This window comes from Ranitomeya variabilis, chromosome 6 (genome assembly GCF_051348905.1).
Source record: "Ranitomeya variabilis isolate aRanVar5 chromosome 6, aRanVar5.hap1, whole genome shotgun sequence".
Classification (NCBI taxonomy): domain Eukaryota; kingdom Metazoa; phylum Chordata; class Amphibia; order Anura; family Dendrobatidae; genus Ranitomeya; species Ranitomeya variabilis.
Window position 1 is genome coordinate 424,035,937 of NC_135237.1, and position 25,982 is coordinate 424,061,918.

A 25,982-nucleotide genomic window follows, 5' to 3' on the forward strand; every position below is an offset into this window, starting at 1 on the left:
GCGATGGCGACAAAGAGTATATACCGTACAGTTGCTAAGGTGGGGCCCCGACATGGGATACTCACCACACACGGGGATATGAACACAAACACAAAATGCGCCACACACTACCACGTGCTTGAACACATATACCACCCTCAGCACACATTTCACCACACACACACACCAACCTCGCCACATAAAAGTCGAAACACAAAAGTCACCACTCAAAACTCGCTACATGCAAAACTCGCCATATGCAAAACTAGGCTCACGCAAAACTCGCCACACGTGCAAAACTCACCTCATGGAAAACTCACCTCATGCAAAACTTGCACACACAGAAAAATTGCCACATGTACAAAAGTTGCACCACATGCAAAAGTTGCCTCACACAAAACTTGCACATACTCAAAATGCACCACACATAAAACTCGCCACGCGCAAAACTCGCCATGCACAAATCTTGCTGCACACAACTTGCTACACTAACCTGTCACATGCAACTCAACACACAAAATGTTGCTACACGCATGTCGCCACACAAAACTCATCTCACAAAAGTCGCTACATGCATGTCGCCACACGCAACTCAACACACACAACTTGACACATAAAACTCGCCCTAAAACACACACAAGTCTGGTATTGTCCTTCAAAAATAAAAATCTGATTAATAAGCAAACTACAAGAGCAACAAATGTACCATATAGGAAATACGGCAGCTGTCAGTCACATGACCTGTCTATTATGTGTATGTGTGAGCTAATATATACTGCCAGGGGGGAGGGCTTCCTGTTGGCTGGGGATTTATCAGGCTGCCAATAGCAACCAATCACAGCTCAGCTTCTATTTTGCTACAGTTAATTAACCTGAGCTCTGATTGGTTAATATAGGCAACAAAGACATTCTCAGTATAACAAAGCTAATATATGTTGTGAAATGCTTCTATTTGCTTAGTTTTTGCCTTTTAATAATTACATTTCTATCTATTTGTTTTGTGGTTTTTGTGTGCAGAATAAATTTTTGTTAACACATTCTATTTTGCTAACAGCAGTCATTAACCCGGGCGAAGCCGGGTAGTACAGCTAGTAATACAATAATCCTTATCATACAAGAATCTAAGTTAGTCAAGAGCCATTGGATGTATGACCATAGTCATGGGTCACTCAGTCACTAGGTTGTGTAGAAAAGTGCATTATGTACAGCCCTGAGGTCTCTGCCACTGTGACCCATGTCCTTATCTAGGCAATCCCTGGCACATGAGTAAAGTAGTGACTGAGTAACCTAACTGCAACTAATAGTCTTTTGTGATGGCGGCTCCATGCACACGTTTCCAAGTGCAGACACTCTCCTATGCATGTTGACTCGTCAGTGAAACGTACATTTCTAATGGTTTTCTGTACAGCTATTCTGTCTACCAGAATGCAAGATGATTACTAAAGCAAACCAAAATGAGCTAAATCCTATTTTTCACTTTGTTTACCCGAGTGTTGTCTCCTTATACCTAGTTTAAACTGTTACTTTGGATACAAAAAAAAATTAATAACGGTCCTTTTGGATTTATATGGGAAATCTTTGTGACTTTTTACATATTGGCAGATTTCCATGTTGACTTGCTTAACCCCTTTCTGCCAGCTGACGGAATAGTACGTCAGCTGGCATGTACAGCTGACATGTGCGTGCAATGAGCGCGAGCGGAATCGCGATCCGCCCGCGCCCATTAACTAGTTAAATGCCGCCGTCAAGCGCTGACAGCGGCATTTAACTAGAGCCCCCGGCCGCGCAGCCGGAAGTGCTCGCACTGCTGACCCCCGTCACATGATCGGGGGTCAGCGGTGCATTGCCATAACAACCAGAGGTCTCCTTGAGACCTCTATGGTTGTTGATGGCCGATTGCTTTGAGCGCCACCCTGTGGTCGGCGTTCAAAGCAACCCTGCATTTCTGCTACATAGAGGTGATCTGTGCTTCACCTCTATGTAGCAGAGGCGATAAAGTTGTGCATGCTTCTAGCCTCCTATGGAGGCTATTGAAGCATGCCAAAATTAAAAAAGTGTTTAAAAATATATAAAGTTCAAATCACCACCCTTTCGCCCCAATCAAAATAAAACAATTAAAAAAAAATCAAACATACACATATTTGGTATCGCCGCGTTCAGAATCGCCCGATCTATCAATAAAAACCAAGGATTAACCTGACCGCTAAATGGCGTAGCGAGAAATAAAATCAAAACGCCAAAATTACATTTTTTTGGTCGCCGCGACATTGCATTAAAATGTAATAACGGGCGATCAAAAAAAGTATCTGCACCAAAATGGTATCATTAAAAACCCAAGCTAGGCACGCAAAAAATAAGCCTTCACCCGACCCCAGATCACGAAAATAGGAGACGCTACGGGTATCGGAAAATCGCACAATTTTTTTTTTTCTTTGGTTTTTTTGTTTTGTTTTTTTTAGCAAACTTTGGAATTTTTTTTCACCACTTAGATAAAAAATAACTTAGACATGTTAGGTGTCTATGAACTCGTAATGACCTGGAGAATCATAATGGCAGGTCAGTTTTAGCATTTGGTGAACCTAGCAAAAAAGTTAAACAAAAAACAAGTGTGAGGTTGCACTTTTTTTGCAATTTCATCACACTTGGAATTTTTCTCCCGTTTTCTGTTACACGGCATGGTAAAACCAATGGTATCGTTCAAAAGTACATCTCGTCCCACAAAAAATAAGCCCTCACATGGCCATATTGACGGAAAAATAAAAAAATTATGGCTCTGGGAAGGAGGGGAGCGAAAACGAAAAAAAACGGAAAAAGCTCTGGGGGTGAAGGGGTTAAACTTGCACAATAGGTGTTCTTCCCGACCCCCAACCCCAATGTACATGTACGCTTTGAGGCTTCCAGTATTTGGTAAGTTTTTACCTCTGTATTTGTTTCAATCCTGATTTTAGCTTACAATCAGAGGTTGAGTATAATAGAAACACGTCACCATTTTTCACCCACTCCTGTTTTTTGCTTACAAATTGAAGTGAAATACTGACCATGTGAACGTGGCCTTAGGATGCATGTTGTCTCAATGGCGAGAAAAGCTCAGCTGGTTTCACACAACTGTATGTCTATTGCTCCATTCCCTGACAGCAAGCGGCTTGAATGGTATCTGAGTCATTCTATCTTCGGCATTGAATCCTGCATATGTCTATATATTAGTCATCTTATTATGCATTTCTTTGTGTTTACAGATATTTAACTCACTTCTGCTTGTCCCTATGTAGAGAGATCACATAACTGTTTCAAAGGGGTTTATGATCCATGTAGACCTGGATATTTGTTTATCGGATCACTACATTTATTGTGTCCTGCTGTCTCAACTGAGTTAGATTGATTGGTGACGAAAAAAAAAAAAAGTGAGATCTAAGAGCTAGCCTTCTATAAATGTAGACATAGCTTGGGGATGCATTCATGCAGGGGTGCATTCGTGCACTATTATTCGTGTCCTTTTATTCAAAGTATTTTTTTCTAAGTATTCGGCAGTTAGAACATGGCAGTTAGACAGGGCAGGAGACAGGTAAGACAATCTAAATCTATTCCCTATTCACTTGAAGCAGAACAAATACTCACCATATGTATCTGTATAATCTATATCCTGGCTGCTGCATTCACTCACATTCACTGTCTTTGCATAAACTCTTTACACTCCATCCATATCGGCCCCTCTGTCCTTGCCTTTCCTATGTATAGCACTCAAGCTCTGTTCACATTGCTTAACAGCGCAGATCTATTCAGTCCCACCATCCAACACAAGAGACGCTCTCACAAATCACTTAACCATCTGCTCACTTTCTATCCTCCTTCTCCTAGTCGCTGGAGACATCTCTCCAAACCCCGGCCCCCCATGTTATAGCCAGTCAAACCTCCCAATTGCTACACCCAGAAACCCCTCTAACCTCATTAATATTCCGTGCATGCCTTCTGTCTTTCAATTGTGCCCTTTGGAATTCTCGCTCTGTGTGTAATAAACTCCCTTTCATCCATGACTTCTTCCTTTCTAATTCTCTCAATCTCCTGGCTCTTACTGAAACCTGGATCCAGCAGTCAGACACCACCGCTGCTGCTGCTCTTTCATATGGTGGACTACACTTTTCTCATACCCCAAGATCAGACAACAGAGCAGGTGGAGGCGTTGGTCTGCTCCTTTCACCCAAATGTACCTTCCAAGTTATCCCCCAAGTACCCTCACTTGTATTCCCTTCCTTTGAGGTCCATGCTGTCAGACTCTACGTCCCCTTCTCCATGTGAGTGGCGGTGGTGTATCGTCCTCCCGGCCCCTCTCATCAGTTCCTGGATCATTTTGCCACCTGGCTTCCACACTTTCTCTCCTGTAACACCCCCACCCTTATCATGGGTGATTTCAACATCCCCATTGCTTCTCCCCTCTCCCCATCTGCTTCTCACCTTTTATCTCTAACCTCCTCTTTCAGCCTCTCGCAGCATACTAACTCTCCAACGCATGAAGATGGAAACTCCCTTGACTTAGTCTTCTCCCGGCTTTGCTCACTGGATGATTTCACAAACTCCCCTCTCCCGCTCTCTGACCACAACCTTCTTTCATTCTCTGTCAAGAACTGCCATCCCGCTCAGGTCACCCCCACTTTCCACACTTATAGAAACATACAGGCCATTAACACCCAGAAACTTATGAAAAACTTGCAGTCCTCATTGGCCCCAATCTTTTCCATCTCATGTCCTGATTCTGCTCTGAAGCATTACAATGAAACCCTGCAAAGTGCCCTGGATGAAGCTGCACCTCCTATACATAGAACAACTCGACACAGATGGCGACAACCGTGGCACACGCTGCAAACACGTTTCCTGCAGCGGTGCTCCAGGTGCGCCGAACGTCTGTGGAGAAAATCTAATCTACCCGAAGATTTCATCCATTATAAGTTCATGCTAAAAGCATACAACTCTGCCCTTCACCTCTCCAAACAAACCTATTTCAACACCCTCATCACCTTGCTGTCCAATAACCCTAAACGTCTCTTTGACACTTTCCAGTCCCTACTCAACCCAAGAGAGCAGGCCCCAACCACAGATCTCCGCGCTGACGATCTGGCCAATTACTTCAAAGAAAAAATTGACCACATTCGACAGGAAATCATCTTCTAATCTCTTCATACCATGCACTGTCCTCCCTCCCCCACTGCATCTAGTTCACTCTCTGAATTTGAACCAGTTACAGAAGAAGAAGTAAGCAGGCTCCTTGCATCTTCTCGCCGGACCACTTGCACCAGTGACCCCATTCCGTCACATCTCCTCCAGTCCCTTTCCCCGGCTGTCACCTCTCACCTAACAAAAATATTCAACCTTTCCCTCACTTTCGGTATTTTTCCCTCCTCATTTAAGCATGCCATCATACATCCGTTACTTAAAAAACCCTCACTCGACCAAAATTGTGCCGCTAATTATAGACCTGTCTCTAATCTTCCCTTCATCTCTAAACTCCTCGAACGCCTGGTCCACTCCCGTCTTACCCGCTATCTCTCAGAACTCTCTTCTCGACCCTCTTCAATCTGGCTTCCGCTCTTTACACTCTACTGAAACTGCCCTCACTAAAGTTTCTAATGACCTACTAACAGCTAAATCTAATGGTCACTACTCCATGCTAATTCTCTTGGATCTCTCCGCAGCATTCGACACTGTGGATCATCAGCTCCTCCTCACTATGCTCCGCTCCATCGGCATCAAGGACACCGTTCTCTCTTGGTTCTCCTCCTATCTCTCTGACCGATCCTTCACTGTATGTTTTGCTGGTTCCTCCTCCTCTCACCTTCCCCTTAAGGTACCTTCACACGAAGCGACGCTGCAGCGATAGCGACAACGATGCCGATCGCTGCAGCGTCGCTGTTTGGTCGCTGGAGAGCTGTCACACAGACCGCTCTCCAGCGACCAACGATGCCGAGGTCCCTGGGTAACCAGGGTAAACATCGGGTTGCTAAGCGCAGGGCCGCGCTTAGGAACCCGATGTTTACCCTGGTTACCAGCGTAAAACATCGCTGGTATCGTTGCTTTTGGTGTCAAACCTGACGATACACGCCGGTCTGACGACCAAATAAAGTTCTGAACTTTATTCAACGACCAGCGATATCACAGCAGGATCCTGATCGCTGCTGCGTGTCAAACACAACGATATCGCTATCCAGGACGCTGCAACGTCACGGATCGTTGTCGTTCTCGTTGTAAAGTCGTTTCGTGTGAAGGTACCTTTACTGTTGGGGTTCCCCAATGATCAGTCCTAGGCCCCCTCCTCTTCTCTTTGTATACTGCCCCTATTGGACAAACAATCAGTAGATTTGGTTTCCAGTACCATCTCTATGCTGACGACACCCAATTATACACCTCTTCTCCTGCTTTCACGCCGACCTTCTTAGAAAACACCAGTTATTGTCTTACATCATGTCCTCCCTCTATCTGAAACTGAACCAGTCAAAAACTTAACTCCTCGTGTTCTCTCCCTCTACTAACCTACCTTTGCCTGACATTGCCATCTCCGTGTGCGGTTCCATCATTACTCCAAAGCAACATGCCCGCTGCCTTGGGGTCATCCTTGATTCCGAGCTTTCGTTCACCCCCCACATCCGATCATTGGCTCGCACTTCTTATCTGCATCTCAAAAACATTTCTAGAATTCGCCCTTTTCTTACTTTCGACTCTGCAAAAACTCTTACTGTCTCACTTATTCATTCTCGTCTGGACTATTGTAACTCTCTACTAATCGGCCTCCCTCTTACCAAACTCTCCCCGCTCCAATCTGTCCTGAATGCTGCTGCCAGGATCATATTCCTCACCAACCGTTACACCGATGCCTCTACCTTGTGCCAGTCATTACACTGGCTACCCATCCACTCCAGAATCCAGTACAAAACTACTACCCTCATCCACAAAGCACTCCATGGCTCAGCACCACCCTACATCTCCTCTCTGGTCTGCCTGCCACCCTACCCGTGCCCTCCGCTCCGCTAATGACCTCAGGTTAGCATCCTCAATAATCAGAACCTCCCATTCCCGTCTCCAAGACTTTACACGTGCTGCGCCAATTCTTTGGAATGCACTACCCAGGTTAATACAATTAATCCCCACAGTTTTAAGCGTGCCCTAAAAACGCATTTGTTCAGACTGGCCTACCGCCTCAACGCATTAACCTAACTATCCCTGTGTGGCCTAATAATAAAAATAAAAATAAATAAAAACCATAATCAGGTTCCTCGCATCATGTTCTCATACACTTTATGCAGTTAATAGCCCTCTGTGTCTGTACTGCTACATACTTAGGCAGTTAACTGGTTCATGCAGCTTTACATGAACACCCGAGCCTTACACTATGGCTGGTCCAAATAACTAAAGCAATTGTTACCATCCACCTCTCGTGAATCCCTTTTTCCTCATAGGTTGTAATCTTGCAAGCAGGGCCCTCATTCCTCTTGGTATCGGTTTTGAACTGTGATTTCTGTTATGCTGTAATGTCTATTGTCTGTACAAATCCCCTCTATAAGTTGTAAAGCGCTGCGGAATATGTTGGCGCTATATAAATAAAAAAAAATATTATTATTATAACTGTATTTTATGTTCTGAGTATCGCACAGGCATATCTGAAGCTGAGTTCAGGTCCGGAGTCAAGTCCGTACATCATGGTACGCACTCTAAACTGAGAGACGATGTGTGAAACCAGTCTAAACAATTACAAGAGACTCCTAGCAAAAAAGCTGGCATGTGTGAAATTCAACAATCCTGAGGCCAAGTCCCATACAGTAGTGCTTGAAAGTTTGAGCCCTTACCGAATTTTCCATATTGCTGCTAAAATAAGACCTAAAACTATGCCAGATTTTTAAGTAAGTACTAACAGTATGTGAAAAAGAAGCAAATAAAAGAAATGATTTAAAAAATTACTTTTTCGTCTTTAAAAAAAAACACGCTCGTGTGGATTGCCAGCCTGCTTGCACAGGTCGATTATTGGGAGATGAGCATTCCTAGCAGCGCCCATCCATGATATTGGTCGGTGTAGATGCATCGTAATCCACAGTAGATTTTTTTTTTTTTTAGAGTAAATCAACTCCATATTCAATACATAAGTGTACTCCAGGCTGCATTCATACATCCATGTGACGCTTCCAAGGGCTTTTTTTCCCTCCGACAGCTCTCGGACCCATAGCGTAGAATGGATCTATTCAGAGATCCGAGAGTGAGATCTGTGAGTCTCGGCGCACGTCCTGTTCTCATCCAATTTGCGCATCTGACTTCAAGTTTAGGGGATCCGAGAGACGGATTAAAAACTGAAACCTTCCAATTTACATTCATGTCTCGTGGATCTGTTCCTTAGTGATAAACTTAAGTAACCTTCCAAGAATGTTTAATTTTACTGATTTTGGAGGTAAACGGAATGCTTCAATAAAGAGTTAAATAAAAAAAAACTGAAGAATGAAAAAATCAAAGGCAACTGTGATGATGCTTGAGAAATAAAATTGGTCAGCGGTCGTATGTAACATTCGGATACGTGAATATCTGTTGGCTGAATTGTTGTTTTCTCTGAACAATTTGATGTATATACCGAAAGTGATTGACTATATATTTGAGTTGGTTCTAATGTCAGATATTTACCTTGTCAACCCATTACCTCGGTCTGTCCTCTTAATAGGATGATGTTTTTTTTATTTTATAGGTTGTTTTTCCCCATTTTCTTGATCCTATCTCAATGTAAAATAGATGTAGTAATAATATGAGTAAATATCTTCAATTATAAATTTAGTATACTTCTCCTGATTTGCTATGTCACTTTTCCCATGCAGGGCATTGCAGTTTCTTAGGTATCCATGGTTACGACCACTCATAGTGACAGTTGTTAGTAGTCATAAACATGGATACTCATGGATACGACATGGCTTATCAGAAGAACTATACTACATTTCTAATTGGAGGCATTTGCTAATATTACACTTACTACATATTGGGATAGGATCTTGGAGATAGGAATACCCCATTTTAATGCTTTTAGCGCTTTTGTGTCTGTACACATTATTTTCCTTCGCTCTTGATCACGTTGGTCTTTATAGTTTGATGTGGCATGCAGATTGTCTGCAGTCTTTATCCTGCTCTGAGATAATTGACTGCTTTTGTTCACCTCAAAAATAAAAAAAATGACATTTGACATATCAGTTTGAGCACAAAGATGAACAAGTTTGATGGCGAGGTCATAGAATTTGACTTTATTTGAAAAGTACCAGTTTTTTTTTTTTTGTTTTTTTTTGTTTGTTTTTAAGAATATGTAATATATTTTACTAGTAGTAATTATAATTGTCTGGAGAAGCTAAATTCATTTGTGAATCCGATGAGGTCATTCTTTTATTTCTTTGGTAATTGGTGTTTGAAAATAACGTAAACCCTTGCACTTATACTTTGAAAAAAAAATAAATGTAAAAACTGAAACCTTAAACGGATCCTAAAATCTTAAATGACACTCGTTAAATATTTTTATATATTTGTACGTTTTCTCAGTTATCCATTATATTGGCCTTGTACCACATATGAGTATAACTCCTTTCTTTCAGAGAAAGCTGTTATATATATATATATATATATATATATATATATATATATATATATATATATATATAATATTAATCTCTCTCACTGGAATTGAGGTTTAAAGATTTTTTTTTTTCTTTATTTTAAGATTTTAATTTAAATTTACTAATTGAAATTTGCATTAATACAGTGACTTTAACAATTAAATGTGTAGCAGGAAGGGAGTAGTCTTTGTAAGTGGCTTTCAGCTGGGGATGTTACAAAATCATTAAAAGTCATGCAGTTTATGGAAATGCGGGAACAGCTGTGCAACAAATAGATTGGAAGACTAAGCTTCCATGTCCCCCGTGATGTTCTCCACCAGATCACACGTGCCACCCCCACACCTTCCAAATCTGTTTGTCCTGTTTAGCTCCAATTCATTGTCTTGCCTGGTGTTGCTCATTATTTTGACATGTCCCCTGGCTTTTTTGCTGACCACCTGCCCTGCATTAAAGGGCGCAAACTCCCCTCCTCCACCTACATTTGACAGATGGGACTCCATAAGGAAAGAAAGGAATTATTGTAAAGTGCTGACCAATACTAGGATAAACCTTGCAAACAAAATTTAGAAGTGCTATAAAGTTGCTAATTAGATTTTTATCTCCTTTATCTTGTATTGAGATTTTTTTTTGTTTGCATTGTGAATTGTACTTTTATGTAAATTTTGCTGTTTATAGATAGTATGTATAATTTTTTTTTTTTCCTTTTCACAAGAATTTAGTTGCCAAATTGGTTTCTCTCTTCTTACAGGACATGGGTAACTCTTACGCAGGGCAGCTAAAATCTGCCCGGTTTGAGGAAGCTCTTCATAATTCCATAGAAGCCTCTTTAAGATGTAACAGTGTGGTGCCACGTCCAGTATTTTCCCAGCTCTATCTAAATTCTGAAAACTCCCCTTTCTCTTCAGATGGTAAGTGTTGGAAAAAAAAATGTCCAAATCTACTCTCCTGCCTGATCTGATCCAGGGCACAGATGTTAATGCGTGCTGGGTGGTACAGTTGGCAAGACATCTTTGATGTCCGCCAAGTATTGTGAATGAGTCAAATTCTTATTAGGACCTGAGCAATGTAAAAAATGAAGTTGGAGTTGCACATGTCATGTCCCCAAATGCTATTAAGCTGCAGATCTGGGGTTAATCTGTAGGTTAATGGCGATCTAAAGCTGAGCGCCCGCCATACTGAAAGCCTGGCTTCTGGGAGGAAATTCACTTTATTCCTGTCATACAGAGTATACTGGCACACCCTGGCACATAGTGAAGAGATGATCAGTGCCACTGCATGCTTGTAAGCGCCGCTCATTTTATATGGATTGGTGACTGAAGCTGCACCTTTATGGTTGAAAGCCGGAGGCTGCCTGGAGGAATACAGTGAATTTCCTCCTGTAGCTGGGCTTTCAGTACGGCAGCCACACAGCTTTATTAACCTGCAGGTTAACAGCGTTGGGAACATTGGCTTTAGTAAGTGGGTCAGCAGTTTTGTATAACTGGACCACCCGTTTGTGTTGACTTCCTGAAAGTGATCTTTTAAGTAATATTTTTGCCACCTGCTTCTAGTTGTCTTAAAACCAATGTCTTTGATAAGGTGTTGATGTGAAGCCAAAAGTTGAAGAACTTGAGAAGGATTTTACTCAGAGGTACACCCAGAATGGCAGCGTGGACTTCTCAAACAGTCAGTCCATATGTGAAATGGAGGATGATGATGATGAGGAAGATGAATTGTCTGATTCAAGTAGTCCATCTTTGCCATATGCACAGAAGCCAGCCCCAGAAGGTTCTTGTACTTTGGATGGTAAGCAAGAAATGTTTCGCAAAGTTTTATCTCAAGTTCTGAAAATCCAGCAATTCTGTTTTGTTATCTGATACAAAGCGCCAAAGCTCCTGCTTTGGACGGCCACCACAAGGAAGAGATCCCTGCATTCTGTATGCCGTCAATGCTACCGAAGGATGTGGTTCTTTAGTGTGGTGAATGAGCTCCGCATCAGAAAACCCTGTATATTCAGTCATATATAATACAATTAACATTTTTTCTCATTATGCTGTTGTAAAAAAAGTGTTTTTTTTGCTTTTCTGCTTATATTTAAACTATTAGCTGCGGTATGTACATTACCTACTTAGAAGTATACTAATAGTCAATCTCTTAAAGTTTTTGCATCAGTTACTGTGCTTCTTGCTGTAGTTTGGATATAATTACTGTTTTCTCAAAATACTCACTAGAGAACTAAAAACCTGATGAGATGTAGGCCTCTATATTTATGAGCTCTGTATAACCCTGCCCTCACTGATTTGTAGCTTTCTACTATGCACAGTGTACACAGAGCGGACTCCTGGCACTCCCCTGAACAGTTGTTTGTAGGGTCTTTGCTCTTTATATTGCTCCATACTGCACAATGCCTTACTGTACTTTAGTAGCGGATGTTCTGGGTATTGCATTTTTGTTGAGCATAGAATATAGCTGCAATGCCATGCACAGCCGCTACTAAAATTATGGTGGTGTAAGGTGTAGAGTCATGTAAGCAGGAGAGCTGAAGACAACTGTTCAGAGGGGGTGATAAAAGTCTAACCCTCACCCATCTAAAGGTCCATTTACACTGCAAGATTTTCGAGAACAAGCATTCAAGCAAAACGTTTGCTGGTGAAAATGAAGTTTGAAACTCCAACAATCATGGTTCTTGGCATCTTTGTCCTGTGTTACCGGGACTGTTCTGCCGAGAACATTGCCAGCCTATGAACACTTAAAATATTACAGATAGTTATTAGCACATCTCAATATTCTTCTATTTGTGAACTGGCTATTAAATGATCACCAATTTGCAAACAAGTAACTGATTGGTCGGTTCGTGTAAATGGGTTATTCTCAAGTTCTTAAATTACTATAGACAGCTCGAAAAAGCAGTAAGTTTGCAGTTTACTTGCTTTTTAAAACTGTGATTCTCCTGCAGTGAGGGCTTTTATCCTACCTAGTGTACAGCTGGTTTCATTGGAGGTCCGTTAGTTGCCTCCCCAGACCCTGGCCGGGAGTGCGCAGTAGGTATGTTCCAGTAGTGGGATTAATGTAATGTTACGTTATCTACTGCAGGATTCTGCCAAGCAGGGAAGGATATACGGTTGGTGTCACTGAGTAAAGAGCAAATTGAGGTTCCTCCTGGCTTTCTTTTGGTTGGAGTAAAGACTCAGAGCTCTCCTGAACATATTCTTGTCTGTGCAGTTGATAAAAGGTTTCTTCCTGATGATGATGGGAAAAATGCACTTTTAGGTAAGTGACTTTTGGAAACTTTACTGCTGCACTACCGCTTCTTTTTCACACGAAATGCTGCTGTGAAAAAAGTCATTTTAAAAACTGCCTAAAATACTTATTCCTGCTTATCGATATAGTTCCGTAGCTAAGGGTGTTTTCACATTGCTTTTTTAGTTAAACTTCGAGGGTCCAGTCGGGGCTTGTCCGACCCCCACCCCTCTCAGCACATCTGGATTCGGACGTATGCAATGGGGCCATAGTCTATAATGGTGCCGAGTGAACGTGTGCTGTCGTGCATCATTTTCAAGCGTATACGCTTGCTGGAGGCGGACATCCGGACGTACTAGAGTGCTTCTGGGTATCTGCCTCCAGTAGGCGTATATGGCCGAAAGTGATGCATGACAGCGCTCACGTTCGCTCTACCCTCACCACTATATTCTATGTCCCAGTCGGCGCATATGTCCGAATTCCTTTTTGCCGGGGTTATGACGCAGTCTGTCAGGACCCACACATTTGTAACTAAACACAATTTGAAAGCACCCTAATGCATTGTAGCTTTATCTGTACTAAGGAAAATCCTCTGTTCAAATCTTTTTTTTTCTTTGTTTTTTTAAGGTTTCTCTGGAAATTGCATTGGCTGCGGAGAGCGTGGTTTTAGGTATTTCACAGAGTTTTCCAATCATATTAACCTTAAACTTACAACTCAGCCAAAGAAGCAAAAGCACTTAAGGTATTACATTGTGAAGAACTCCCAAGGAGCACTCTGCAGAGGACCACTTATCTGCTGGAAAGGTGAGCCACTTTACATGAACATTATTATTGGCATGATTTCATTGATTCTTTTTCAGTGCCTGCTGATTTTTGTTCTTAGCTCCTACAAATAATCTGTGGTTATGGAGAGCATGGATGAATGGATTTAAAGACTACCCTTGCCCTTATTCCCTATTGGGGTCTGTAGACCTCGTAGATGGGCTCCCCGCTTGGGCTTCCCTCATACAACTGAAGGGCTGAGTTTCTCAATAACAGTGGCTTCTATTCTGGCAGACTCCGATCAACAGAGTATTATGTAGATGGTCATTCATGTCAGTGGCTGCAAAGCAATGCTAAATTCTCTCTGCCCCTGCAGGGTGAATGAGTGGCTGGATGAGGCCTCCATGGGTCTCGTATATACAGAGTCAACCCCTGCATTGAAATTCAGTACAATCTGTGAATAACAAGCAATTTGTCGGAAGCGCTATTCTGTTTGCTCCAACCAATTTTGCTATATAATTTTAAGAAAATATGGAACATTTTCACTGTTTCTGGCACACTACTATTGTAATCTGTCAAACAAGCAAGCACGTGTGCTGCAACACGAAAAATCATGGCCATGCCATCACTGCTGAAATGCCAATTTTGTAGTGAGTAGTTATCTAAGATTCATTAAAAAAAAAAAATTGCAGCAACATTTGTTTAACCTGGGTCCACATTAGTTGTGTAGTGCATTGTTTAGTTCTTTGTGCCATACATGCAAGTTGCCACTTTTGGTTATAACAATCAGTCTCACAAGGAGTTTGTATGTTCTCTCTGTGTTTGCATGGGTTTCCTCCGGGTTCTCCGGTTTCCTCCCACATTCCAAAGACATACTGATAGGGATTCTAGATTGTGAGCCCCATAAGGGACAGTGATAATGTGTGCAAACTGTTAAGCGCTGCAGAATATGTTAGCGCTGTATAAAAATAAAAATTATCAGTCGTAGTTGGGATCTTGGCTTTATCACTAGCATATGACGTAAACCTGATGCTATTTTCGTACTTATGATTCATATGCCAACATGTGGTGTATGTTTGATTTTTTTTTTTTTTTTTTTTTTTTTAAGAGCCTCGTAATCGACCCTTCACAAGTCCAACTTCAAAGCCGGTCACTTCTCTCCCCCTGACTTCTGAGAATGGAGGCATCAATGGGTACAAGCCTGGATTCTTGCATACAGGTAATCCTCCATCCTTACTCATTTCCTTCCCTTATGCTATTACATCTACAATAATCAAGTCTATGAAAAAACAAATATCTGGATTTTTTTTTTTTTATTAAAATGATTTTTTTTGGGGATTGTCTTAAGTTAATATTCGCATTTACTTTTTTTTTTTTTTTGTTACATATGCTAAAGTAATGTAAAGAATAGCTAAGGCTCCAACCTGACGCCTGCAACACACACTCATTCCTTCATGTTTTTGTTGTTTTTCCCTTTCAGAAATACAATCTTATGCCTCAGTCAAAGCACCTACTGTTAATTCAAGTACTCCTCAGGATCTGTCCAGAAATAAGGGTATTGTGAAGCCATTACCACTACCTGTCCACGCAGTAGGAAAGGTCTTTACTGCAGGTGAGTTATCATTGATTTAGAAGCTGCCATTCCTGAAATTGTTGTTTTATGTTCACTGGCTGTTAATTTATTCCTGCCAGCAATCCAAGCACCAGATCTCACTAATTGTGCCATGAATGGAGCAAGAGTGTCCATAATAAATCCGGCACCACCTCCGCCACTCTCTCACTTCATTTCTCCAAGTACTGGATGCATTGCTGGTGATGGCGGTATGGATATATATATATATTTTTTTTTTACATCAATCCTTTGCACTGGCCTCTCTGAATAAAATATCGGTGTATTTATTGATGTGTGTACATTAATATCAAGTTAAGAATGTTCATCTTCACCAACAGTGATGACTTTTACTGGACCACCAAAGAAGAGACACAGAGGATGGCCATCTAGCTCCCTCGGTCAAGCACCAGTATTGCCTTTTCCTCCACCTCCTGTTCGTCCCATTACAAGACCAGGTCAGATGATAGAACTTTTTTACATTAGTAAAAGGGAAGCTTATGGAAAAAAAAAATTCCTGTTTTTCTTTGGGGATCATATTCTTATTATATTCTGACACATTAAGTATCAACCGGAAAGTGTGGATGGAAGACCAACAACTTAAAACCCCTATACGCCACTAAAATGAGACCTTTATTGTCAAGTTGTGGTGCACAGATAAATGGTGGTAACAATAGACCTGCAAATGAATGTACTGAGACCTCTTCTTTTTTTTTTCCCACTCCCTAGCCGCTGTGCCACAACCAAATTTAGTTGGCGTTTTCCAACCACAACCAATTTCAGCTGAAGAAACTGTAATTGTGCCTGAAAATCTGCTGAATATCTCAGGTGTGCGGCCTGTGATATTGATAGGTGAGTCTCCCAAGAAAAACATTTGAGCCAGTGAAGGGTTTCGGGGAATTGTATAAATGTAAAATTAATATTACTATACTTACTAATACCATTATAAATGCCAATAATAATTTTGTTTTAGTAATACTATTTATTAGTATACATGTATAATCCTAATTTGCATTGTCTTTATTACACACATTACAGGTTATGGCAAATTGCCGTATTTCTATGGAAATGTTAACGATATAGTAATAAGTCCACTGTTGGTGAATTGCTACAAGTTACAGGAGTTGGAGAAAAAGGAGCTGGAGCAGAGAGGAATGTCCAGCAGTCAATTTCTCAGTGTGGAAAATCTAATTCTTCTCACTATCCAGTACCTTGTGCGACTTGGTGAGATTTAGTCTCTCTGCTTGCCTTTTGTAATGCAAGAATGATTTGTTAAGGGCTGTATAATATTTCCACTTTCATTAGTTTACCCTGTAAAGGTAAAATCAGAATGTCCCAATAGCGCCCAGAATATAATTGTATAATGGGTTACTCCTTATCAGCAATAAAAGTAAGAAAAGAAAATGACAATGCCTTTTTGAAAACACATTTTTCTCTGAGGACAAGGTCTTCATTGTTTTGGAACCTTGAAGATCAGAGAATTTTATTGTGACGTCCCACATCTGAACACTCTTGTGCTGTTTGTCGTCTTCTAGCAAGCTGATTTGAGTGTTGACTTTCTTTTAGCTTTGTACATATGTCTTTTACCTGCATTGTTTACATTCTGGTCTCTTAGGTCCCGATCAGATACCAATTCGTGAAGTTTTTGAACAGATTGTACTGAAAGCATTGCAGGAATTTACCTATAAAGATCGCTCCACACAGATGAACTCTCCTGGAATGTCTGTGTCCCAAGCTCAGCTTCCATGGCTGGCCCGCTTGTCAGCTAGCGTTTCTCAAGACTTGGTTCATGTACTTGTAACACAGCACTCGCTGGCAGAGGGCATTTTGGATACCCTTCGATCCCTGAGTGATGTGAAACGTCAGCAGAAGCTTCCGGACTATGTAGTATCAATCTGTTGCTCAAAGCTGCGAGGAAATGAATTTTGTGTGATTGCTCTTGGTAAGTAGTTGCCACATCTTCAGTTCTCTTGGACCACCTGTGTACCATCATAGCAAAGTTATATTAAACTTTTCAAATAACACAAATAATGTAATTTTTTCTTACTCATCGACATCACTGTCAAATTGATTTTGAACTCGTCTACCTATGCCACGTCCTGTACTACTCTGATGTTAGTTAGAATCGTTATTGGGGGAGGTTCAAAGGAAAACCTGTTTGTCAGAATTTCTTCTTGCACGTCAGAGCATTTCCATCCAAACCTAAAAAAAACAAAAACCTGCCTGTGATTTATGCTGCCCAGACCATTGCATCTCGGGTCAGGAGAGCCATCATCCAGTCTGACAATTGCAATGCAATCCTTAAGTGTGTAATACGGCCCTCTGACTGCCCACTTATAGTGATTGGGGGTTGGTGTTCCCTGTTCTAAGCTTTTCCAAACAGCTTTGGTTCTTAGAGTCGCCTTATAGCCAGAATAAGAGAAGCCTTGGATCCCAGTATTTATCCTTTGATTGGCATGATCCTTAACCGAACGATGGTTAGAGGACTTCCCCCTTCTGTTAGGTCTATGATTTCCAGATGATCCGACTGCAGGACCACTTTCTATTGACAAAATGACTTAAGTATGGAATAGACAAGGCAACTGTTAGGTGGAATGCTGTAGATAAGCCCCTGATGGCGGTGGCCGCAGTTTATAGGCCCCAAATTAGGTGACAGATTCCTCTTTAAGTGTTGCAGCCTGCGTCTTGGTGTCAGAATAATGTTTAGCATACAGGTGTATGCTATTACATTATTAGTTTAAAGTAAAAATGTAACATTACATTAATAAAATAAATAGTGATAAGCGAACGTGCTCGCATAAGGAGTTGTTCGAGCATGCTCTAGTGCTAACCGAGTAACTTTGGCATGCTCGAATAATATGTTAGTCCCAAGGGTTGCAAGTAATAGAAAAGAAAGGGGATTACCTAAAAACTAGCACACCTGCATAATGCAAACATGTAATCTTAAGTACAAAAGTACACCAGACAAAACAATTAAACATCAAAATATTCCCACAAATGCATGAGCCTGTAAAAAAATAAATAAAAAAAGGCAACAAAAAAACTATATGAATGCAGTGGGAAAATGTGGTGACTCTATAGTCTCCAATAATGTATTATTAAAATAGTATGTACGATGTACCAATAAATGTGAGATGTCGATCACATACTGAGAAACAACAATATGTTGTATAGATCAAATTCACATTCGGAAACTCTCAACACTAAATACTGTAGCTGAAATGGTGAAAATATATGGTGCCAAAGAAGACTGTCTGTCTGTACTAGCTCAATATAAGGGTATGTGTCCACGGGCCGGATTACATCCGGATTAGCTGCGATTGAACGCTGCGTACAACCGCAGCGTCCAACCTGCAGCGTCCAGATGTTGCAGCATAGTGGAGGGGATTTTATGAAATCTCGTCTCCACTATGCGTGCGAACACGCATCCAGCAGCCCTGCGTTTACGGATATGCGGCGCGTCTTTTTAGAACGCAGCATGTCTATATACCTTGCAGCGACACTCCGTCGCTGCAAGTTAAATAACACGGTCCTATGTGTAAAGTGCTTCGATTCCGGATGTGTGCAATAAACACATCTGGAATCACCGTGCGAACGGAAGGGGGCGGCGCTTTGAGGCGGAGCGGGTTTTCCCGCTTCGTCCAAAGCGCCGACAATACGGACTGTGGACACGCACCCTAACACTAACTCAATGATCCAATGTGCTGAGTAGCACTAGAGAACATATAATGGGTCCCAATGAACTAGATAAAAGTATAGGAAAAGCACATAATAATGCCACAAAAAAAGTCCATTATATAGAGTATCTATAAGAAAACAGTCTGACCTGTATATATCAGCATACTAAAGTGAAAAGTTATGCATATTAGGCAACACCTAGGTCGGTGGGGAAGCGCCAAGCTTGTGGCGCGCACACGATCACGATTCCTCTGTATTACTGGTGCGATCTAGCAGTCACATGACCACATGAGATTTGCATACTTGCAGTCACAGGCCGACTAGACTAGACTAGTTTGGTTTCTCTCAATTCACTTTAATTGAAAAAAGCTGGAGGAGACTTTACGGCAAATATATGTGTGCAAATCTCTTGTGTGGTCATGTGACTGCTCGCACAAGCAATACCAGTCTGTTGTAACTGTAGGATACTGCAGACTTTGTTCTCAAGCCTCAAAAACACTTTTTTTAATCAGCCCATTTTTTATAACAAAAGTCTTGAAACCGATAATAGTTGTACAAATATCAGTTCTGCATTGCAGCATCAATCATCTCATGAATCATGTCATATAATTACCGATTCACATTTTGTTTTGTTTTATTAGAACATATAAAAACGGGCACCCTCCCTCTCATGAACATACCAGAGAAACCTATATCTATCATAATTCCTTCCCTAGCAGGTTCATGGAGACAGTGCTAACTACTCTTCGGACAGGATAGATCCCCCATTTATTGGACTAGGTATAGCGCTCAGACCCTCATTCCTGGCAATAATCATTGGGGCATCCTGTCTCTCAATAAAATGTCAGATGGCAAACCTGGGACATCTAGCCAGGGTCCCCAGATGTTTTTGAATTTCTTTGTTGCCTTTACTCTTTCTGTATACGCCATTTTTTTAGCCAGATAATGCTATTCAGCTAATTTCATAATTTCCCTAGTGACTGTCCTGTGCGTCCAACCGGTGTAATGCGATGAGTTTGCTCACTTGTAATATAACCCGTGATTTGTCAATATCCGGTGATTCAGAATCCGCCAACCCTCCCAAATACACCAATACTCAGGTTTTAGGAGTTGCTTGGATTCACACACCGAACATCCTTTCAATCAATGGTAAAATATCATTCCAATATGGGCCAGCTGAATACACTCCCCTAACACATGCATTAGATGTGCAGCCATTGTCTCACACCTAATGCAATCTATATTTCAGCGAACCCCTGTTTTGCACAGGAAACTGTGTTCTGTATACCCTATGAATACAGTAAATTTATGATGGCCTCTGTGATTCACATGGGGATAACCTGGGAATCAGTTCTGGCAAGTCTTCCCATTGCGTTTCAGAGATCAGACCCACATATCTTTACCTTTTAGATTTAACTAATAGAGGGTCTTCTTTTATGCAAGAATGTAAAAGCTGTTGATAAACTTTGGAAATTAAACCCCTCGTAGTTTTAGCTAAAGTGATTAAATCTACGATGTAGTCCTTTTGTATAACTGGAATGGGTACAGTGAATTAACCTTGAAACACATGCCTTAATTGTAGATATTGGAAAAGGAGATTGTGGTAAATTAAATTCCTGTTGAAATTTGTCAAAATTTATGAACATTCAGTTGTCCGACAAATGGTGTGTTTGTACTCCTCTGTTTTCTGAACCTCCCAAGCCAGACAATTTAACAAATTTTGCCAGTTGAGGATTCTGACATATCGGGGTGAATATGGAATAATCCGTAATTTCCAGTAATTGTTTCCCCCCTGCCCAGATCTTGTATATCACTGCTAAGGTTGGCTTATCCGGTTTACCTGCATACCCAGTGTTCTCTTCCAGTGCATAAAAGGGTGAGGTCCATTTTGTCTTGTTAAACAAGGCGCCCTGTTTTGCCCATGCTCTCTCCTTTCCCAACCATGAAACTGTTGTATCTGAGATGCTATGATATACAGGTCCTTCTCAAAAAATTAGCATATAGTGTTAAATTTCATTATTTACCATAATGTAATGATTACAATTAAACTTTCATATATTATAGATTCATTATCCACCAACTGAAATTTGTCAGGTCTTTTATTGTTTTAATACTGATGATTTTGGCCTACAACTCCTGATAACCCAAAAAACCTGTCTCAATAAATTAGCATATCAAGAAAAGGTTCTCTAAACGACCTATTACCCTAATCTTCTGAATCAACTAATTAACTCTAAACACATGCAAAATATACCTGAGGCTTTTAAAAACTCCCTGCCTGGTTCATTACTCAAAACCCCCATCATGGGTAAGACTAGCGACCTGACAGATGTCAAGAAGGCCACCATTGACACCCTCAAGCAAGAGGGTAAGACCCAGAAAGAAATTTCTCAACAAATAGGCTGTTCCCAGAGTGCTGTATCAAGGCACCTCAATGGTAAGTCTGTTGGAAGGAAACAATGTGGCAGAAAACGCTGTACAACGAGAAGAGGTGACCGGACCCTGAGGAAGATTGTGGAGAAGGACCGATTCCAGACCTTGGGGAACCTGAGGAAGCAGTGGACTGAGTCTGGTGTGGAAACACCCAGAGCCACCGTGCACAGGCGTGTGCAGGAAATGGGCTACAGGTGCCGCATTCCCCAGGTAAAGCCACTTTTGAACCATAAACAGCGGCAGAAGCGCCTGACCTGGGCTACAGAGAAGCAGCACTGGACTGTTGCTAAGTGGTCCCAAGTACTTTTTTCTGATAAAAGCAAATTTTGCATGTCATTCGGAAATCAAGGTGCCAGAGTCTGGAGGAAGACTGGGGAGAAGGAAATGCCAAAATGCCTGAAGTCCAGTGTCAAGTACCCAGTCAGTGATGGTGTGGGGTGCCATGTCAGCTGCTGGTGTTGGTCCACTGTGTTTCATCAAGGGCAGGGTCAATGCAGCTAGCTATCAGGAGATTTTGGAGCACTTCATGCTTCCTGGCACCTGCTCACAGTGCCAAAACCACTGGTAAATGGTTTACTGACCATGGTATTACTGTGCTCAATTGGCCTGCCAACTCTCCTGACCTGAACCCCATAGAGAATCTGTGGGATATTGTGAAGAGAAAGTTGAGAGACGCAAGACCCAACACTCTGGATGAGCTTAAGGCCGCTATTGAAGCATCCTGGGCCTCCATAACATCTCAGCAGTGTCACAGGCTGATTGCCTCCATGCCACGCCGCATTGAAGCAGTCATTTCTGCCAAAGGATTCCCGACCAAGTATTGAGTGCATAACTGAACATTATTATTTGATGGTTTTTTTGTTTGTTATTAAAAAACACTTTTATTTGATTGGACGGTTGAAATATGCTAATTTATTGAGACAGGTTTCTTGGGTTATCAGGAGTTGTAGGCCAAAATCATCAGTATTAAAACAATAAAAGACCTGACAAATTTCAGTTGGTGGATAATGAATCTATAATATATGAAAGTTTAATTGTAATCATTACATTATGGTAAATAATGAAATTTAACACTATATGCTAATTTTTTGAGAAGGACCTGTAAATACACAGGTCTTCTATTGCCAATCCCCCTTCTGATTTGTGACTCTGAAATGTTAAGTTGATTCTTGTTTGATGCTTGCGCCATATTAGTTCCCTGAACATGGTCTGTATTTTGTGAAAAATGGGTGGCGGAAGCCAGCATGGCAAATTATGCAACAGGTAGAGCAATTGGGGCTTTAAAATCATTTAAATGATATTCTCACTACCTATTACCCACAGAGGCAATCTACACTATGTATTTATTTTGGATCTAAATCTCTCTAAATATGGGTTTTACATTAAGTGTAATATAGTCTTAGTTTTAAATTGACCACTACACTGAGATATTGGAATTTATCCACCACTGTATCCGGGATAGATTAATTATTTCCAGAGAGGGGAGAGGATCTAGTGGCAATAATGATTATTTTTCCCAGTTAATTTTGAGGCCTGACCATTGACTGAATTTTGCCCACTCTGTCATAATTGGTCCAAAAGATGATTCTACATCTCCTACATAAAGAAACCTATTGTCTGCATACAGACTCGCCTTTTCAGTATTGTTGCAGTTAAAGCCTACAAATTCTGTTTACACCAGGGTTTCCATCTTGATTTCGAATAGGAGGGGTGACAGTGGACAAATCTGTCACGTACTCCTCCCCAACGCAAAGGGAGATGACAACCGACCATTCACCCTCAACCTAGCAGCCTGGGATCTATAAAGCATTTTAACCCAGTGTAAAAATTTAAAGCCAAAACAGATTTCATCTATTATCATCCACAAATGGTTCCACTGGATGCGGTCAGCTGCTTTTGCAGCTTCAAGAGACATTATCACTCTATGCCCTGTATCTAAGCTACATAATTGTAAGTTGAGGTATAGATGCCTTAAAGGGAATTGGTCAGCAGGTGTTTGCTATGTAATCTGAAGTCAGCAGGAGATAGAGGTTGAAACACAGAATTTGGGATGTATCACGTTAGTGTGCCATTTACGAACTCTGAAGGATTTATCACGAAGAGATTAACATTGCTGGACTAGTCTGCCAAATAAACATCTCACGGTCTATGGACTTTGTATACAGAGAACCTGGTGAGGGCGCCGTTGGCTTTCTCAACTCTTCTTCTAAATATAAACCCTCTGTGTGAAAACTACTGCACCCAGTAATCTAAGTGATACATGGTTGACTTCAGCTTCTATTTACCTACATTAAGCTGCTCTCAGATGAGGTGGCAAAATCCTGCTGATAGATTCCCTTTAAATTGTTGACTGTAGACTTATTAGGCATAAACCCTGACTGATCTTCGTGGACTACTTCAGTTAAAATTTTTTATTCAATCTGTGTTCTGTTTGATGAATTCTGTCATGAATCACACTCTTTGAGTATCACTCTTTGAGTATCTCCAGGCTCTTTATTCACATCATGCCTCAACCTCCATTACATGAATCCAGTGAACAACAACATCCAACAAGTTGCAAACAAAGAATATAGAACACACATAAAAGTAGTGAGACCCCTAGAGGCCACATGAACATATAACATATTGCTACAATCTGTTAGCCAATACTTCACAAAGAATTTGACGTCAAATGGGAGCGAGGATATTTGTCGGTATAAATCCATATGTTCTGAATTATTCCCAGCTTTCAGCAGCTATACTATGATTGCTTCATTCAGAGGTGGGAAAATTCACCACTACTTCAGCCTCCTCAAGTATTGTTAATAATTTGGCAATTAAAATCTTCTTGTTTTCTTTATAAAATTCCTCAGGAAGGCCATCTGATCCTGGTGCCTTTTCATTGTGAAGGTTGCTCCTCCAACTCTTCCACTGTCAGAGGCTTCTCTAAAAACTGCAATATTTGTTCCCCTACGTCATGGATTTATGTGTACAAATCCTTAAAGTAGGAGCATAACGTAGACAACGGAGGTATCCGTAATTTTCTCCTTCTGGCAAAACGAGTTTAATGTTGTGCCTTCTTGAGCCTTGACCATTGATGCCAGTAGTTGCCCCTGCACTTTCTCCCTCCAATAAAATATTTTTGTTAATTAAACATACATTTCTGAGGTGCTGAGAACTGTAGATGATCCGCCAAGGCTTTGTGTGCCAACTCCCATTTTTGTCTATTTTCCACGGGTCCTCTCTGTTCATAGGATGCTTCCCTTAATTTATCCTCTTGTTGCAACTCTAAGGATTGTTCCTGTGTCTTAGGCCATGTTCACACTTTGCGGTTTTTACCGCGGATCCGCGGCGATTTTGATGCTGCGGGTCCGCAGCAGTTTCCATTGCGTTTACATTAACATGTAAACCCTATGGAAACCGCAGTGCACATGCTGCGGGAAAAACCGCGCAGAAACGCAGCGATTTACAACCCGCAGCATGTCACTTCTTTGTGCAGAATCGCTGCGATTCTGCACACATAGCAATGCATTGAACCGCTTACTTCCCGCATGGGGCTGTGCCCACGTTGCGGGAAGTAAGCGGATAATGTGCGGGTGGTACCCGGGGTGGAGGAGAGGAGTCTCTCCTCCAGGCCCTGGGAACCATATTTGGGGTAAAAAAAATAATTAAAATAAAAAATCATGTTATACTCACCTCTCAGCGCTGCACGCGGCCGGCCGGTCAGAGTTGCTGTGCGAACAGGACCTGCGGTGACGTCGCGGTCATAAGACCGTGACGTCACGAAGGGTCCTTCTCGCACATCATCTTTGGAACCGGAGCGCCGGGTGCAGCGCCGAGGAGATCGGGACGTCAGAGGGTGAGTATATAAACTTTTTTTTTTATTTTAACATTACTATTGATGCTGCATATTGCTGCATATGCAGCATCAATAGTATAGGCGGAAACCGTGGAACAAACTGCGATAAATCTGCAGGGATAACCGCAGCGGTTTTGCCCTGCAGATTTATCAAATCCGCTGCGGGAGAACCCGCAGAGGTCACCCGCAAAGTGTGAACATGGCCAGATTTGAGGTTTACTGATTTCTCTCATACATACGTCTCGTATATATGCCTTCATGGCATTCCACACAACATTACTCCCAGCTGATCCCTTATTTATGCAAAAGTTCCATAATTTTGGGTGCAAGGGAACCTTCAATAACTTGCAAGGTGTAGATGTAAGCGTCAGAGTTTTCCCACAGTAGAGGCGCTGGTCAATATCGGCTTGGACATTTAAAGGTCCAAATTTACCTGGTGTATCCCAAGATGAAACCTAAATCTTCTGTACTCCCAACACTGTGGAAATGGCAATCATTTCTGTTTAAAACTATAAATACAACTTTCCAAGTTTTTTTAGTTAAATAAAATTGCTAGCTACTTCAACTCACAACATTTGTTTAATCTTTGGTTAGGTTAGTGAATGTTGTTATATCGTATGTGTAGTCATTTAATTATCGTATACATACAGTATACAGCATGGTGTCGGTAGTGCTTGAAATGTTAATAGTAATTTCTGTTGCAATGTTGACATCAGATGAGTTCAACTAGTTGAGACCACAAGTTGGCAGAAGATCTTTGCAACCAGAGGTTTGTTCAGTACATGACCTCGCTTTTGTGTTTACTTGTCATGGCACCATGACTTTTAATAGAAAGGATTGTACTGGT

General features: G+C 41.3%; 1 protein-coding gene across 4 annotated transcripts in view; it reads left to right on the forward strand.

The window, feature by feature from the left end:
- GREB1L (GREB1 like retinoic acid receptor coactivator) overlaps positions 1-25,982 on the forward strand; it is a 221,346-nt gene that overhangs the window by 165,094 nt on the left and 30,270 nt on the right. For all 4 annotated transcript variants that reach the window (XM_077270332.1, XM_077270331.1, XM_077270333.1 and 1 more), the window contains exons 3-13: positions 10,345-10,504; positions 11,175-11,381; positions 12,669-12,845; positions 13,443-13,619; positions 14,686-14,796; positions 15,058-15,189; positions 15,270-15,398; positions 15,528-15,644; positions 15,916-16,038; positions 16,225-16,410; positions 16,802-17,128. In XM_077270332.1, the coding sequence (XP_077126447.1) occupies positions 10,348-10,504; positions 11,175-11,381; positions 12,669-12,845; positions 13,443-13,619; positions 14,686-14,796; positions 15,058-15,189; positions 15,270-15,398; positions 15,528-15,644; positions 15,916-16,038; positions 16,225-16,410; positions 16,802-17,128 (1,843 nt within the window). In that variant the 5' untranslated portion in view covers positions 10,345-10,347. The remainder of the gene's footprint in view (positions 1-10,344; positions 10,505-11,174; positions 11,382-12,668; positions 12,846-13,442; positions 13,620-14,685; positions 14,797-15,057; positions 15,190-15,269; positions 15,399-15,527; positions 15,645-15,915; positions 16,039-16,224; positions 16,411-16,801; positions 17,129-25,982) is intronic.